General features: G+C 42.4%; 1 protein-coding gene across 1 annotated transcript in view; it reads right to left on the bottom strand.

The window, feature by feature from the left end:
• Positions 1–18,850, bottom strand: part of rnf220b (ring finger protein 220b) — a 28,701-nt gene extending 9,851 nt beyond the window's left edge. The window contains 4 exon segments of the mRNA XM_062424472.1: positions 3–44; positions 262–377; positions 5,407–5,428; positions 18,264–18,850. Of these exon segments, the coding sequence (XP_062280456.1) occupies positions 3–44; positions 262–377; positions 5,407–5,428; positions 18,264–18,850 (767 nt within the window).
• Between the last annotated feature and the right edge of the window lie 605 nt (positions 18,851–19,455).

Below are 19,455 nucleotides of genomic sequence, written 5' to 3'. Positions count from 1 at the left end.
GGGGGGTGCCTACAGCTACAGAATCTGTCAACATTAATTGTCACCTGAAAGCTGAACAGAACAGAAAGGAAATGACAAATGGATAAATGGAGGAAGTGAAAAGTTGGAGGAAAATAGAGCATGGTTAGAAGGAGGAGATGTAGTGCGATAAAATCATTTGATGGCATAATGTTATATAAAGATGATGTGAGAAAATGTACTGTCTTATAGAGTGAATGCTGTGAAACCAGACGATTATCATTTGTGACTGGATCGTGATACCTGATTTGTAGCTGGGCAAGTTTGGTTAATTCCTGCTCCATGTGTTCCTGCAGCTCTCCTGGTCGTAAAACAGCCTGGCAGACTGGACACACTGGGGCCTGGGCATCATAGAGACCCTTCACCTTGCCTGGATAAAGGAGGGGTGGCAAGAGTTAGACAAACTGCATAGCCTAAAGATTTTCATGTGGTCTTTGAGGCAATGGAGAGGAATATAGTAAAATCGTAAAATAGTCCTCATTTATAATCTTATTCATAATCTTAGTTGAGTAAAAGTACTCATTATGCTGGTGCTGTTTTGAAGTGTGTTTTACAGTATATCTTACAGCTGGGTAGTTTCATATTTAACAGCACACTGTATCTTATTATCCCACTATATACCTTGCACAAAAAATCTTAATTAGCAAAGTAACTTTAGCTCTCAGTTTAATGTGATGGAGTCAAAAGTACAATATTTAACTCTGAAATGTACTGAAGTATAAGTATAAAGTAGCATTAAATGAAGTAAAGAAGAAGTACCTGGAAATTTTAGTAAATTAAGTAAATATGATATTAGTTAATTTTCAGTAGTTAAGGATATTGATGGACACACACACACACACACACACACACACACACACACACACACACACACACACACACACACACACACACACACACATAAACTCATAAACAAACACACAGACACACTGCTATGGCCTCCTGCTGTCAGTGTGTTGACATCATAGGCTGTCAATAGGAACATTACCCAGGAGGGCCACTCGGCCCATTGGGCCCCACTGATGGATTACTGCCATAAGCAGCCAGCTGGGAGCCTGAGGAGCTCTACTATATCAAGATTTTACCTAGTAGATGAGGTGATTTACTCCTGAAAGCCATCAATCACATAGAGAGAGCTAGTAGGCAAGATGCACCTAATTTCCCATCTTTGCACAGTCAAGGGAAAACAAATGACTGTGCTGGCTATCACAATTTAGCTCTTTTTCATATGAAACATTATTAACAGGTGAGTATTTTTGACAGTCTCTGACCCCTCTCTGTGTAGCATGGTGGACTGAACTTCCTTAAGGACCGTATTTTCCAAACACAAGACAAACACTTTGCCCTAGCTCCTCTCCAATTGACCAGCAACATGACAAGTTCTGATGCCAATGTCTGTCAGCAAGTGCCGTCCCCTGACATCAGTTGAGCTATGAGCCCCCATAATGAGGAACCAAATAGAACAAAATGGCCTGTAAATAAAACATTGGGTGGAAAATAGAAAGCGGAGTCGGGTGTCCTTGGGAGAGTGACAGCTCTTCTGGTTTCACCCCCCATCCTCTCGCCTTTTTTGCATCCCCTCGCGGAAGCCTAAATGACTTTTCCCGACACGCATCGAGCGTTCCCGGGCTTTCTGCGCTCTGCCGTCTGGAACATGCAGGCATCAGTAAACAATGAAATCTCTGGGCTGAAATTGAATTTATAACCACATTACCTGCACAGATAACGTCTCTGAATGGCGCCGCGATAAGAGCAATGGGATTTGATTTTCAGGTGTTTTATTGGTCCACTTTTTGGATAAGCCCCCCTGTCTGCAACTACTGCCTCTCCCCCACCCTTCACCTCTGCTCCATACAAACATCAGATTTAATGGTGTGGGAGTGCGCATGTTTGGATGTATGGATGAGTGTGTGTTTGCATGCTTTTGCTGAGGCCTGACTTGCGCTGCGCTCTCGTAAGTGACAGTTGTTGGTTCATGACCACCTTTTTACACGTCTCCATCCCCCGCTGCCCTCCTCCCACGCCCACATAAACCCTGTCAGTATCAGTCAGCCTCAGCCCCTCTTCAGTGTGGGGGGTCTCAGACACACAACAGGGGGCTGTAAAACCTGCCTATGGGGCTTGTTAACTGTTCCCTCACTACAGCAACTGGCTCGGATGGATTGGCCCTCTCTAATCGGGTTGTGCTGAGTATGACGGTCCCATCTCGTAATGGATTCACTGTCTCTGTGTCTCTGATTGTTTCCTTTTTCTGTCTTTGTATCTTGCCAGTCAAGGACCTCCTTTCCTGGCTGTCTAGTCCTTGTCCAGCTGCCAGTTGCTCTCTTCCCACTTGTGAAGATGCTTATTCGGCCATATATTATAAAGAAATCCCTGAAAAGAGAGGAGCAATTTCCTTTTTATCTCTTTTTTGTTGTCACTGATCAAACTGTTTTTCTTCTATTTTTAAACATATTTTACCATGTTGTTTTTATACATTTCTCAAAAACTCAGACATAACATTGCCATAAATCATTTTTTTGTTGTCAGGAAGGAATCACACAGATGAGTATACACAAACATGCGTGAATACATCCTCTATCTTATCTCTCTGTGAATTTGAAGAGAACACTCCCCTGGGCCAAATAACCCATCAAAACGCTGTGATATGTCTCTGCCCTATCCCCACTATCGAGAGCATCACGAGATAGTAAAGTTCATCTTTTGAAACAAAACAAGATATCGTCATCCTCCTCCTCTCTTTGTAAGACTGATGGTCAAATCCAATTTTTTTTTTTTACAGCATCAAGATGTGGTCTGCAACTGTTCAGGGTTCAGTACTCGCCCCCTGAAACAGAGAGATCAGAATCCCGCTGACAAATCCTCAAAGCATTGAGTCCCCCTGCGGGCCTGGGTAATGGCCGATGCCAGCGCCCATATGATGGCTGCCAGTTCTGCTGATGCAGACGGAGTGGAGATGCCTAACGTGACCTTTAGTGAATGCCACATCACATCAGGCCTGGATGTCACCCGCTGACATTATGCTGGGGCATGAAAAGGCTGTTCTGCAGGGGAGACGTGGTGACAAACATCCCCCCGGTGACAAACCTGTGGACATGGTATAATTCTGATTGACATGAGGAGGACTGGATGGCTTTGAATGGCAGGGGACATGCGAGCATACGAGCAAGCAAGCATGGAGCTTGTTGTGCTTGTTGTCGGCTGGGTCTGGTTTTCTCTGTGCTCGTTGGCGATAAAGTGCTGAGACAACTTACTCCAACTGGCATCATTATCCCAATCATCAAACAATTCTCTAAGCACATCAGAAATCCCTCTATAAAGCCATAACAAGCACAGACTCTATATAACCAGTAGGCATGTAGAGATTGGCGGGGGGAGTAAAGTTAACGCTTGGCGGCTCACACTGCAGTGGTGGGTTGTGTAGGCAGGTCCTTGGCAAACTTTCAGAGGAGATGGAGGGCTATAAAAGCCATTGGCTCCTGCCACACCTGTACCCCACCCTATCGTGCAGCCTGCTTCCTATTTAAAAGCATAACATGCAGGATATTAGTCAGGGTTTTTTGCCGTCTGTGAGGTAGAGCTAACCTCTAAAGTGGAGTGGGGAGAGGGGAAAGTATGCAGGCCGCCGTTTGTTTTTTATTGGGGAAATAATGGCCTATTGAGAGGTTGGGTATTTAATGAGCAACATAATAGGCCCTGTAGTAACACATCTGCTATGAGCAGAGTCATTTCCTCAGCTTTCAAAGGCTGCTGCTCCAGCCTTTGAAACAGAAAGTCCAGTTGCTTTTGACTTAGTACTAGATATCTGCTTTTTATTAATTGCAGAATTGCTACACCAGTAATCCATAAAAGACAAATGTGCTGCTAGGATCCATGTTCAGTCCTAACCACATTCAACAGCCGATGAAGGTATGCTTTCTCTCCTGACTTGACCTAAAATCTCTCACTGTCCAATCTAATTCTTGCATTGTTCAAAAATATCCCTCCTACTCTGCAATCAATTGTGTTTAATGTATTAAAGACACTCACCACAACCACTGCAACCTTTGGCCCTTGCACAAATCAATGGCTCGTTAGACCACTAATGATCATTCATTGACTAATAAGATCTGTATCAACCTCTTGTAGAACATTGATTGGCCTTTGGCCTCTGTAGTGCTCTGTACATTACATGGAGCGGCCACATGCAATGGGAGATGGCAGCTCTAAGTCCTGGGGAGTCAGATGATGAAAAAGCTCCTGTTGGGAATGGACAGGAATTCTAAACCTCAAATAAACTCATTCTGAAGCACCTCAGGCTAAAGCCCTTTTCTTCTGCCCTACAGATCAATGGACATAACCTCTCTGACCACAGGTCAATCAGCACACAAACCCCCAATGTCTCTCCATCTCCCTATTGCTCTTTTGCTATCTCATCTTCTCCATTAGTCACTACAATTGTTCCATCAGGTGCGGGCGTGGCACAGCATGTATGTGTCCAATCATCTGGTTGATGGAGAGTGGCCTGGGTATCTGGACGACTGTGTCCCTATGACCATATTTCCCTTTTCAGGACCTGAGGGCAAAGATCGAACCCTGCCTCCACTCCGCTCCAACCAATCAATCTGGCCCTCATTGAGATGCATGGCTCAATGATCTTTGATAGTGACTTACAGATTGGAGAGAGAGGGAATGGAAGTCAGGGGAAAGTTAGGATTGTCCTTGTGTATTTGCAGTGATGTGAGGCTACTTACAAGCCGCATCAGTAGAAAATATCTGCAAATCTGTTGGAAGAGTTTTGTTAAAAACATTATAATAATTCCTGATGGAGGCAAATTAGGTTTGTATATTTTGGCAATATTACAGAACACCAAAGATTTTCACAGGCCCAAATGGTACCAAATCTGGGACCTGAATTGGATGGATCAAAGCAAACTCAATGTTGGTGTCATGACTATCGTATGGCTTTGAAGTTCAAAGAGGTTCCTTTAACATGAGGAATGAGAGAAGAAAAACTTTATTACTGAAATACTCAATTTTCAAGAAAGGCACATTTATATCAATGAAACCCATACTTTAGATGTAATCGGGCTCATACTCAGGGAAGCAAAATGCTGAATGCAGACTTTGACATCGGTTTGCTGACTGCTGTCTGTCAAAGCTGGTGCAGTCATGTCGGATCAAGGAGCTGCTGACAGCGGACAGCGATAGAGCTGTTCACCAGTGTCCCATCAATCATTCTGATGCCATCAACCTGCACTCGCAAAAGAGCCTGAAATACACCGAGATAACTGTCACGCTATATCACGCTGTCAGGAACTGAACTGATCTCAGTGCACTTCAGGCAATCAATTGCCATATTTAGTTTTATTTTAAGTACATACTGTCTAGCATGGAGCAATTTTTCACTGATGCTCCTCATTTACATTTCCTGCTGGTGTCAATTTTGGAGTTTTTGATGTTTACATTTATTTTGAGGTATTATATATGTTTTTTTAAATTTACCATCATTTACTCTGTTACACTAAAATGTAATAGGCAAACTAAAAAAAACTGTAACCTGCTTCTGTTGGCTATTTTTATTTTACAGATAACAATGAAAGTAACACCTTGCTGTTGGCACTTGTAGCAGCAATTTAAGCAAATTGACACAACAAACTATTACTTAGTTGGGTTTCAATAAGTGCTTCCCTTATAATAACAAAGGTAAACATGATTGCAGCAATACATTTTGTTTTCTTTTGTGTGTGTGTATGTGTGTGTGTGTGTGTGTGTGTGTGTGTGTGTGTGTGTGTGTGTGTGTGTGTGTGTGTGTGTGTGTGTGTGTGTGTGTGTGTGTGTGTGTGTGTGTGTGTGTGTGTGTGTGTGTGAGAGAGAGAGAGAGAGAGAGAGAGAGAGAGAGAGAGAATGGACAGATCACAATCCCTCATTACAGGCTAATTAGATTGGCTCCAAAAATACAGTTCACTATTACCCAGACCACTGATTAATACTAATACACATTAATACTCTTTCTCTTTCTCTCTCTCTCTGTCTGCCTGCCTCACTCTACCTCTGTTATTATTTCATTGTCTTCTCATCAACTCTCTTTCATTTCCTTTCCCCCTCTTGCTCTCTCAATCAGTGGTTAATAAGGAGAAAATGAGAAGTGCTTGCATCGAGTGCTCAACTTTTCTAAAAAGTCGCGGACAACCAGTGTGTCACTGTGGAAGTCACTGAAGAGTTTAATTACAGCAGGACGAAAACGACAACTATACAGCCTACAAAAGCAAGGCTTACTACATACTTTATCACTTGGCAGAATTTTCTTACAGCAGCGCCCACACAAGAAACCTCCTTCATTCTGCTTTTGGTGTTTTGTCTGATTCTCCATTTTCTGTATTTCCTTTTTTTTCCTATTTAAATGTCTTGAAAACACCCGCAGCAAGAATGTCTAAACTTGTTGCATCAAGTGGGTGACTGCGGTGCCAACTCTGACACATGCAGCACTTGACACATAACACACCGGAACTCTGTCTCACCCCTCACAAGCACCTCAAACAAACCCCACGCCACAGTTTTGGCAGACTCTAACAGTGAGACTCAATCATAGCAAAGTGAGTGACAACACATTCACGAGCAAACAATATCTTTTCAGTGGGGAAAAAAATCAGGAATTGACGACATTCTCACTGCTGCTATCAGTTGCACAAGGCATGTGCTCATCAATGAAATCAAATGAGGTTCCCAGATGGTGGTGAGAGGTTTAAGACAAAGCTATTAGCACAGTTACAACACTGAACAAAAAGGGTACTCAACTAAACAAAAGTCCTGTAGTTATGACTCCAGAAGAATTTGCTGGGAAATTAAAAGAAAAAAGATGGAATAAAGGAATATAAAAGATGGAGAGATTTAAAAGAAATAGGATAAAAGAAAGTAATGAAAAATAGCAACAACAATGGAAAACATGAGAACTATCTTCTGTGTTGCATTGGGCCTTTCACCATGAAAGAATCAGGTTTGCTCTGAAGGCTAAACTTCTTTCTCCTTCGTCATATAGCTCTTAGGGGATCTGTCTTTTCCTTTTTACCAAAGTCTTATTTTATGTGCTTTTCGTTCAACTCTCTTTTTTTCCTGCTTGTACACTTAACACTATATGTGATCTTGTGTTTCCACAATGTTCTGAGTTCTGTTTTACAAATGGTTTTATTTCATGGAAAACTGAAACATTTAAATGTACGGACTATAAGAATACTAACAGATTCAATAAAAATACATATGGCACAAAAAAAGAGGAATGAGAAAGAAGAGGAACAAAAAACAGATGTCTTTGAGAGTAGAGAAGCAAGATGTCCAAAATGATTTAGAAAGAAGAAATTTAGGGGTATAAAACACAGCAGGGGGGGAAAGGCTCACACATTTAATGTCCTTTCTTTTGTCAATGATAAAATCAGAAAATCATGACGTATGATGTGTACTATCTATCTGAAAGTGTAACACACAGTCAAGCTGTATATACAAATATCTACAGATAAGTTCTTGTTTTGATTCTGATGAAAAGACAACAAAATCTGCATTTGTATTGATTTAATTTATACGTTTTGTGCACTTACACTGGGCTTGTCAGCGTGATTACAAGAAATCCAGAAGAATTAGAAAAACACACCACTGAAAAGTCTTTTTGTAGAGTCAACACAGTGTATCTATAATGATTCAAAGTTGTTTTTTCCTGTCAGCTGGTAAGTTTGGCCAGCTTTTTAGCTAAAACACACACACACACACACACACACACACACACACACACACACACACACACACACACACACACACACACACACACACACACACACACACACACACACACACACACCCTGTCTTGCTCTACCAAAGAAAACACTCCCACCTGCTTCCCATTTAAACACCTGTCCCGCATACACTGTGTGCAGTGCAGGTGAGCAGCGGAAACCTTTGCTATTAAGAAGCTAAGATCCTTAAAGCTGCCAGTGTTCCTCAAAGCAAATAAAAACTGTTGTGTTCTCACAGGCAATTAGGCTATAGTGAGCGGCCCCGCATTGGTCTTCGATCGCAGTGCACGAAGGCCTCCAGTCAAAACTTGTTGAAGTTTTCGGTCAGTCTTATTAACCGCCCCAAAGCGTCCCTCTCTTCAGCCTCATCAGCGGGCATCATTACAGATAAGCCATCTCTCCCTCCCACCACTGCATCAGATAACATCTGATACTGTCAGAAACACAGTGTTGACTGCTGCTGGTAGGAGAGGACCACAAGCACCTGGCACTCTGTGATACACCTGTGTTTGGGCTAGTCACACCTCCTAAAGGATGTTATTGTGTCTGCCTGGATGAGCAAACAATTATGGCAGATGATGATGGTTTTATCTTCAAATAGTGGAAAGATACAGATACTAAGCAGCTTATCTCATGTAACCCACACACACAACTGGGAAAGAGGAGCCAGGAACATTTAAAGCACTGAGTGAGGACTGGCACTTAAAGGGAAACTTCTGTATTTTCCAATCTGGACATGTAAAATACTGAAAGGTGATGAAATTTGGGAAGAAAACTGATTTTTTTAATGTCTAGAAAACATAAATTGACAAAATTATTATTTTATGACATGTTTTATCTACATAGAGTCTCAGATTTATATATACACGACTTACTCTGTGAATATTTTAAAACATGAAGCTGTTGAATTGGATTTGCGATATTGTGTCTGTTCCACATGAAGAAATGCTTTAAATTCTGCATTAAAATCTGCTCAGATATGCAAATATGTTGCCTTGCTGTTGAAATATATTGTTTGGTTTTGGCATTACAGTGCAGAAAGGGATGAGCAGTAAATAGTGCCTTTATAGTTGTTGTTTTCTTTTGAAAATAAAGGGCACAGCATCCCTGCGTACTGTGTGTGGTATCCCAGCACTGGACACACTCGACCCAATCCTGATGTCTCATTGAGAGAAAGACATACTGAACTTTAATACAATACTCTAAGTGGATGGATCAGCCCCCACATCAGAGTGGAAATCACTGCTGTTGATAGTTTTATTGTACATGTGTGTGTATGTGAGTTTGTGTGTGTGAGAAAGAGGGAGAGACAGAGTAGAAATGTGTCTACAAACACACTTGAGTGTGTGTGTACGTGCACACATGTATATCATTTACACACACTGCTGTGTACTGTAGCCCTGGTGAGTGCAGCGCAGTGTGAGCCCCCGTCAATACGCCCCTCCGATCCCTCCTGTCAGCAAACACAGGAGAACAAAGAGGCCTGTGGCAGCGCCAGCGGGTATAGATCTTTTCCCCTGTGTTCTCCCTCAGCGGGGTCACACAGGAGACGCTCACAGTTCAATCTCCTCTACTTGACTGATCAGGATCTTTGAGCCGCTGCTAATGAGACTGGACCCTCTCCAGTCTGGAAGACCCTGAACCAGCCCACCCAGAGTCCAAGAGTCCAGGAGTCCACTCAGACACAAGCCACTATTTTCAACTGGAATTCTGGATAAAACAACAACAAAAGTTATCTGGCATTATTGGTTAAAGACTCTTATAGTCTCTTAGTTATAGTTTCTTAAAGTCTGAGTCAGTGTGTTTTTTATGGGTTTTAAACTTAAACATTAATCTAAAAGTTAAACTAGCAAAAAGAGAAACTGTGGAAGACTGTGATAATGATCATTTTTTAAAAATGATACCATGTAAAAACATATTTTAACAGGTTTGACAAAATATTTTTCTTGAAGGCAGAGAGGGATATACATATATGAGCTGATTCAAACTGAGGTTATTTTAGTGGATGTTAATAAGTTCCCATTTTTTGATTTCCATGCCAAAAATGACAATAGGTATTAAACTGTTTTTAGCAGACTGTATTAGAATAGTACTTTTTTCATGGCACTAAAGTTTTCTTTCATCACAAAACATATTCACACATATTTTTGTGGATTCTGATGTAAGTATTGTGCTGGAATCAGTTCAGGTCAAAGCTTTCAACAGACAGTGTAGTATATATTCATCATAAACAATCAATGATTTATAAAACTGCATTTCTGTCATATCGGGTGTGTGAAGTTAAAAAACGTCCAACGTTTTAACGATTGTACTGGTTAAACTTTACTTTGAAATGTAACTTTTAACTTTTTTGTTTTTAAAAATGTCTCGATATCCTCAAAACAGGTCAAACTGCCCTTAAACGTGGTCTGGATTTAATCATAATGGTGGCTGTTTGACAGTGTTATATAAGATTTTAGTGCTGTACAACTCTGCCCATGTGAAACTCATCTACAGTAGCATTGCCACTTGATGTTCTATAATAGTTATTTGCATTGAAACAATCACACAGGATGGATCCCATAATTATTCAGTGATTAATTTGTAATTGCACTAATAGGGTCACGACTGAGACAATAGGATGTGTAAAGCGGAGTCCCTGCTCTTACTCAGCCTCACAGACTCACAGCGGGCCTGCCGAGCACTGCCTGTGTGGTCTATGGGGACAATTAGCACAATCTCCATACTAATGGCTGTCTGTAATGGACACTGCTGAGCCTGTCAGCTACTGTGTGTGTGTGTGTGTGTGTGTGTGTGTGTGCCTATGTGTTTGCATATGCATGTGTGTGTGTGTGTGTGTGTGTGTGTGTGTGTGTGTGTGTGTGTGTGTGTGTGTGTGTGTGTGTGTGTGTGTGTGTGTGTGTGTGTGTGTGAGGGAATGTTTGCATACGCGCATATCCTTAGCTGTAAGTATGTATGTCTTCCTGTGTGTAGTTGAAGCATCTGCCTGCCCTCTGGTGTGTGTGTCTGTGTTAAGTGCAAATCAGTGCGCACTGAGTTCCTATGTTTATGTATTTGTGTGAGTGTGTGCTTGCCTACCAGTGTGTGCGTAACTAGCCAGTAGCCCGTATTTTACTGAGGTGAAGCCCCCCTCCACCCCCTTTGCTTGCGGCTCTAACCCTGATCCTCGGCCACTCATTAGCACCATAATAAAGAGTTGAGACGACACGTAAAAGGTTATATACTGCTGGACTGCTGTTTTCCTACCAATTATCAGACCTGTGATTTATGGCCCAGACTCAATGCTATTCTCTAAGGAGATTTGGGGGAGTGTTTACACCCTTACACAGTGGGGTGAAGGGTCAATCCTGACAAACTTTGACCTTTAAGGCAGGGGTGCACCAGCACTGATGGAACTTAAGCGAGCAGCTAGCTGCACTGGAAGTGACTATATCGATCCGATGGTCTTAAGGATGCATGTGTAAGTCACTGTAATGTGTCCTGTGCTTTAATGCGTTTGAACTATCAAATGCACGTAGTAATATAACTTTATAAACCTTTCTCTCTAAGTCTACACTTGACACTTTGCAGCTCCCAAAAGATGTCTTCCTGTTCATTAAATTTAGATTTTTTTTTTTTACAAATACATGCACACAATGGATGAAAATCCTGCTTATGAAGCCACAGAATGATGTTGGGATGTCGTGTATTCTGAGGTAAAGCTATCACGCCTGGCATGCCTTTGACATATTGGCATTTGTCAAGCTCTTCCACAGCTGGGTTACTTGCAACAAGCACAAGTGACATGCTGTAATGAGGTCTGTCTGTGACACTAGGCAAACACACATGTACAGCACACAGAGTAACATACACACTCTCACACACACACGTTCCTGGCTATCATCCAGGCGTGCAGGATTGGTGTGGTCTTGCTGTCTGTCTGCGCTGCTCTTCAACAGCATGTGCTTAACCCCAGCATTTGGCCTTCCTGCCCTCTCTGCCTGACTGATTTGTTAAGCTCCGGGGACAGGGCAAAGGATGTGTGTGTGTGTGTGTGTGTGTGTGTGTGTGTGTGTGTGTGTGTGTGTGTGTGTGTGTGTGTGTGTGTGTGTGTGTGTGTGTGTGTGTGTGTGTGTGTGTGTGTGTGCGTGCCACTTCTTAGGAACACACGATTCAATCTACAGAAATACCCCTTCCGCCTTTACCCCGAGCCTTTCCTATGCGCACACACATTTACACACACAAACTAGGTCTTTGATGTGAGATCAGAGGCAGCTGTGATGCAGGTCGATCAGGTGCGCAGAGAGAGGTAGAAACAGGGGAACGAGGGGAAAACGGGGAAAGGGGAAGAGAGGAAAGATGGCCTCTGTTAAAACAAAGCTGTTGTTTTAACGACCCCTGGGCCCTGCACTCATTATGACCCTCTCTTTCTTTCTTTTTCTCTCTTTCTCTCTGTCTCTCAGCATACTCAAGTCTCTGTCTCTACACAGAAGCAGCACTGTTTGTGTGGGGCCGATCAGAGTAGGCAATGGAGGCAGATGCAGTGACTACAAGATGTGTTATGACTCATGTTTCGGCAGAATGTTCTGTTGACCATCTTAACAGGTGCTGATGGTCATCGCAAAAAGACCCCCACTCACACACATTTCCCCCTGCTACTGTAAAAGCTTACTGCCAGACTTATAGAAATCCTGTCTGTCTCTGACAAGCCGTGTGGTCCACAGCCTGACACTCTGTAACTTTTGAAGATACATCGGCCTGCATAGAAGCTGTACAAAAAAACACACAGGCACACACACAGATACACACACTGCACTCAAGCAGACGCATTCACAAATACACACATAACAGTAATTCCCAACCAGGAGGACATGCTCTGACGTATGTGGACAGATAATTTTCCTTAGTTTGAAAAAGAAAAATTTAAATTACTTTTTGATTTTTAAAATAACACCTGAACACCAAATGTTGCATTTAAGAGGCCATATAAACTAGTTAGCAAGCATGCAGAGGAGCTGAAACTGTTAAAAGTATTGAAATGTTTAAAATACTAAATAAATGTATAAATGGTTCAAATACTAGTGGATAAATGGTTGACATTACTAAAGGTTATGGAAAATGGTTTGAATGGTTAAATGAATAAGTGGTTGAAATAGTGAATTAAATGTCATGAATAAATTATACAAAAAAAAACATAGAACCTCTGCAAACTCAACAATTTACTTTCAGTTCAGTGAACACATTTGGAACATGAAAGGCTATGTTGACAAAGGGGTGTCTGAGTTCATCTGACAGGGCTTACAAAAAAGTTTGGTAACCGCTGACATACAAGACCACACAGTCAACATGTAAATCTAAACACATGAAGATCCCACTCTCCAGACCTTATAGGATGAAGGGAAGGAGGTAAAAAGCAGAGAAGAGTTTCCCCTCCTGCCAGGATGAAAGCCTCTTTTACTTGGGAGAACATTAGGAGAACAAACTACCATCACAACAGGAGGGGGAACAGTCAACCGCGGCGTGCTCTCACATCAAACACAACCGCCATTAATATTGTAATGCTTCCTCCCTGAAATCAAGAGCAAGACTACCAGTGTGGTCAGTGAGGGAGCTGGTTGCAGATGTCACTTCATCTGGAATGACGCAGCTTTAAAAACAAGCTTTTTCGGAACCAAGGGTTTTATATCTTAACTTCCAGATTTTATTTCTTGTTTTGTTTTTATCAAATAGGGTCTGAAAGGATTTTTAATGTTTTTTGGTTTAAAAAACCATCACAGGCAAAAACAATATTTGGGGTTTGTAGGGTTTTGTTGTGCTGTCAGGATTTATTAGAAAATTCTTTTAAATCTGTATTCAGATAACCAAAAACATTTGTATTCAAGTTTATTTATTTCATCATTTTTCCTTTTTTGTGTCTATCTGCCAACATTCCCAAATTGTTCATATATACACCTTCTTATTGCTACATTACTTCAGTTTTCTTACTAAAGCTTGCTCGTAATATATCACAACAACAGCAACAACAAAAGAATGTTAAATAAAACTACACATAAGCATATGGTGAGCGTGACTGTTGATGCATGGAGTGCACATGCAAGTCTGCCAGATAAGGAGTGTACACCCTGGGAATAATAGCGCGCAGCAGATACTATATGTGTATGCATGAGAATCGAGTGGTTGCTATTCATCTCCTGTGGTCTGCCAGTGGGATATAAACAATGTGTCTTTCAACAGGAAGCTCCAGTCAATACTGGCAGCCGTCAACGACAGCTACACGGAAAACACAGTGCACAAACGCCCTCCTTGTTATCAAATCAGTACACACAGTCAGAGTATATGGCCTGTACTAAAGTGTATGTGTCAATATACCATACAAACTTTTATGCAGAAATAAGAGAAATGAATAAGAAATAATTTCAACTGAATGACCACATACTAAAATCAAAATCATATCCATCCAAACATGCACATGCATAGTCACACTCACCTTCAAACACGCACACACACACACACACACACACACACACAACCCTTGTAAACTGTGTCTGGAACAAGCTAAACCAATCAAACTTCACTGCAGAGATAATCCTTCCAAATCAAAGATGAATCTATGTAATATTGATTCTGTTCGAGCACCACACTAGTCTGCTAACAACCCATGAATAAGCGACCGTGGATGACACTTGCACACTGAATGCATCTGGCAGAGAATCCTGTGTGTGTTACGCTTAAATGTTTCCCCTCTATTAACTTCCTGCAGGATTTTGTTTCACTCAGGTGACGATTTGGTCAGTGTCTCAGCGGAAAAACAAATCTTCCAGCGTCTGTGCCTGATTCAAAAGCCTTATGCACAGATTACCCAGACTGTATTTAGGTTTAGCATGAGCTATTTGAGCTGCATCATGTTTCACCTGCAAAGATGACACACACACACACACACATATAAATCAATCATGTGTGTATATGAATACAGCCCAGGGGCATAATAGTCACGCAAGCAATATTTTTTAAGTGACAGCCTGGAAACCTAAACTTAAAAGACCCACCTTAGAAAAAAGGGAAATTTAAAGGGCAGATTCACATTTTTTAAATATGTTTTATAACAACTGTCAGGTGTCCATATGACCAAACAGATTCTGCTTGCTGTAATCATTCCTCCTATTTATGCTGACCATTAAAATATTTCTTCCTAATGCAATTTCAATGTAAATGATAGGAGACACAATTCAAAGTCTGTTCAAAAATGTATTTTAACATTTATTTGAAGGTAATATAAGCTTCAGCTGCCAAATACATTTTTGCATGGAATAAAGTCTGTGGATTTTGTCCCCCATCACTTACATTGAAAGTGTAATAGATAACGGTCTGTTAACTGCCAGTATGAACAGGAGGAATGATTAAAGCAAGCAAAGTCTTTATTAATTATAAATGATTTATACTATAATACATGCTTTGCATCGCCTGACGTGAGTAAACAAATCATCTAACGTGAGATTCAAACACCATTGCTAGACTGCAATTTATGTGCTTGTGAATCTGTATGTATTGTAATGGTTTACTTATAGTATGCTTGCAATATGAACTGAGGAGACGTCTGATGAAAAAAGTAGCAACTGACATTTTAAAGTTTTTTTTGGCCCGCATTAGCGTTGTCAACAAGGGGGCAATTTCACCCAGTTTTCAACATGAGATAATGACAAAAAACATCTGGCTCCAGTTATCACAGTTCTCTCCCAGCTTTGGCAGTCATATACAGATGCACACACACACGCACACACACACACACGCACGCACGCACGCACGCACACACACACACACACACACACACACACACACACACACACTCACACACACTCACACACATACACCCACACCACCCTGTCAGTGTCTGGCTATGGTGTCTTTTGCCACTCCACTCCTCCGGTTTCCAAACTCATGTTTCTGGTAAAGGGCCATTTTAGTTCCAGCTCAGGCCTGTGGCGGAAAGCATCTCCCTGAGGAAAATAAGCATGACTCACTCCAGTGAAGACATCTGCCCTTTGAAAGAGAGCAAGGCTGTTTGAACAGCTGTCAGAGCACACCGTGCGTCTCAGACCTTCCCTGATAAAACAGAGGCAAGTCTGGAAGGGAAAACTGACAGAAGAAAGACACTAAATGGACAGAGGGAGACGTCCACCCGCTATGATACATAAGGCAGATGGGAACAGGTCCCCTACCTGTTTGTTATGTCAGCTGACAAGGAGCTCCGAGAGGAACTGCAGCACTTGGTCACTTGTGCTCAGAAGTGGAGACTGTGCCAAAAATATGCATTTACTGTTCATGCTGGGCATTCTCTGCAAGTCAAACCCTTGGCAACACTAGTTAGGTCTGAAATAAGGTCCAATGGGACATCTCCAAGACAGACAAGTCGTAAGTTAGAAAAAATTGTGGAAAATCAAAGTTATGGCATGTCATCAAAAAAAGCAAAAAGCTGCAGCATTATTTCAGTCTTTATGCATAAATACTTCAACAAAGTATAAACATAATACGTTACATAATAGTTACACATTATTTATTCTTGTAGGTATATTTGTCCTCTGCATTTTATATTTAAGGATAGATAGTATTGGGCAGCCACAGTACAGCACCCATGGACTCCAGTTCTAATGTCAATGCCTTGCTTAAGGGAAGTGGCAGAAGGAAACCAACACAGACACTGGTAGATAATAATTTTAATAATGAAGATAACTTAAATATAAAAAAAATGTTTTTATGTTGCAGTTCATACTTCACTCCGTATTTGCATTGCCACTGCTACTGCAGTATGCAAACTGTAGACACACTCTTACACCCCAAGAAGATTTCAAGCTTAACACTTAAGACTTTTGGTCCTGAAGTGACTGTCTGTTACCCAGTCAAGAGGAACAAGTGTATGTCAGACTAAGAAAAGTGCTGGGAGCTCAATTGCATTAAAGCTCTTAGTTTGCCTGAGCTCCAATCTAATTGGATAAAGCTGGAAAAGCAGCTTCCAATGTGCACAAATCCATTTTTTCCCAAACTTTTTTTTTTTTGGAGGAGATATGGCATGTTCTATTCCACCCCGTCTTTTGTCCTTGTCAACATTTCCCAAATGAGATTCCCAAAAATCAGGAGGTGAGGGGAGCATGCATGCACGAGTGCACAGAGCAAACATTGTCAGACAGACACACCTCTCACACCAGCATGCTGGCTGGCATCTCTTCTTTCCTGTCCTTATTAAAATTCCATATTGAGATTCCTTCCTGCCACTCCGCCTCCCTGGCCCTGTCACTCAGCCACCAACTGCCGACAAAATCAGCAAGTTTCAACAAAGACACACACATATGCATAGAGGCACACAATCCAAACTTTTCTTAAGACAACTCGTCTCTGCTCCCGCCCTTTATGTGTGGGATGAAAGTTTCTTTTAGGTGATATGTATGAGAGCGAGTATCAGCGTCTCTCCTTCCTGCCTTCGCCCCTCTCCATCTCTGTCCCCCCCCCTTCTCATTGTCATTATTTTCGATGGTGTCCCCCTCTGATCTGCCGAGTCTTTGGGTGCTCTCTTTCCTGTCTCTCTCTCTCTGTCTTCCTCTGGTCCTTTTCATCTGTCAGGCGCTCCCCTTGGCGACCGCCACTGAGGGGGTTTGATTTCCCATCATGCCTAGCATTGCCTCTCTGACTCCGGTTCCCTTTCTCCCTCCTTCTCCCTCGCAGGCGAGTGCCCCCGCGTCGTTGGGCAATTATCCCCGGGAGTAATGAGGAGCGTCTCTCCCTCCACGGCGCGCTGACTGACACCTCTCCCACTCATTTGTCAACAAATCAGACGGCTGGTGTGGGCGGCCATATTGAGATGAGGGTTATCGTTGGGAAGCTCAGGCTTAGGCGCATCGCCGCATCTCTCTCTCTCTCTCTCTCTCTCTCTCTCTCTCTCCCTCTCTACCTCCCTCTTTTTTTTTCTCCATCCTCCTCCATCCGTTCCTCTCTGTCTCTGCCACCTCGTTATCGCTGACAGGATGTCATTCGTTCCAACTCTCACTCCTCCTATGTCAACCCTCCATACGCTCCGATGTATTTGTGTTCCTCAGCCTCCAAGAAAAGCCTGACTTCCAATAGGCCTAATGGTCATATGTGACTAATGATCACTAAGCTGAACAAGTGACACTATTCAATTCATCTGTGTCAAAGTCAGTCACAGCCAGTTGCTGTAAACACTTTGCCCAACTAGACGATAAAGACTAGAGTGCAAAAGGGAAAATATTTCCACATACGTCTTGACTCACAAAGGCTCATTTCAATTTGTCACCTTTAGTTGTTGCAGCTGTAGAGGATTTGTAAATCTCATTTGAACTATCACGTCAGGTTGAGAAAGGTCTTTGATGTGCCAATTAAGCTCGATATATTTCACTGCATACTCTAAAGATGTGTGATGAGTGATTGTGTGTTTAAATAGCTGACCATGCATCAGATGTGTGTTTCTGTGAATCAAGTGTGTACTCACTGTGCTCTTTGCGCTCCTCTGGGCTCGATGAAGCTTCCCCGTCAGACAGCAGACCGGACATGGAGAACAGCTTCCTCCCTGAGTCCTCCCCAGTTTTGAGGGAGCCTCCCGGGGAGCCAAAGTCAAACTCCTTCCCCTCCACCTCCGAGAAGCAGCTTTTCAGCCTCTTCGCAGGGGTGAAAGCCGAGTGGTAACCAACTGTCTCCCTCTCCTCTTGTGGCGAGGAGAAAGGTCGGAAGGCACCCACTCCGCTGTGGTTGAGCATGCCCAGGGTGGAGCAGTCCAGATTTGGTGCGGTAAACTGGGGGTGCAGGTGGAGCAGGGAGGCTGGGAAGTCTCGGGTGGGGAAGGTGCCTGACATGGGGCCCTGGCGCTGATACATGGAGGTGAAAGTGTAGGAGGCGGAGGGGAATGGAAGGTGGAGGTCTTTCTCCATGGAGCCAGGGACACCGAAGGGTCTGGGCGTCTGGCAGGGGACGGAGGCATCTCGGCCGGCCTCAGCGGTAGAGGCGAGGACCATTAGGGCGGGGGAAGCCAGAGGAGCTGGCAGGTAGGAGGGGCTGTCCATCTTGAAGGGGCGGTGGAGGTCCATTCACCTCCCTGTCAGTGGTGACGAAGAGAGGGAGAGGACAAACACAGGTGGAGGAGAGTGTTGATCTGCAGAATTAAAGGTTGAGTGAGATAAAAAGAAAAGAGACATTTTAAAAAGCTCTATTTAAGTTATTTTATCTTCTAAAGAAATTCTTTATTAACACCTCTGTTGAATTATAATTATTCTTTTGAGCTGCCTTGAAATAATGAGTTTGATTTGAGCTGAGAAAATTAATTCTTTGATTTTGGTAAGTCTTCAAGGGCAATTGTTTGATGATTCCTATCGCCAAAATCCTCACAGTGTTCATCTCTTCATTTTGTAAAACACACCCAGTTGCAGCTCTGGAAGTATTTTTGCAATTACACTTTTGTACTAATCTCAGTAGAAAAGGGTTGGAGGAGGCCTACTGTGCCTGTAAATCATTACGACGGAATAAATTGCCAATAAAACACACACGTAGCCGAAGTCTGCAAGAGATAAATTGAACAGTGAGGTAAGCAAATAGATTTGGGGGAAAAAACACCCCAACACGTTAATAAAAAGGACGATTTCTTTTTTTTTCTTAATTATCTCAATCAATAAATACATGTAAATCATGCGGATTG

The sequence above is a fragment of the Scomber scombrus genome, chromosome 8, assembly GCF_963691925.1.
Source record: "Scomber scombrus chromosome 8, fScoSco1.1, whole genome shotgun sequence".
Lineage (NCBI taxonomy): Eukaryota > Metazoa > Chordata > Actinopteri > Scombriformes > Scombridae > Scomber > Scomber scombrus.
The sequence above is the reverse complement of the archived record's forward strand: the minus strand, read 5'-3'. Positions and strand labels throughout refer to the sequence as shown.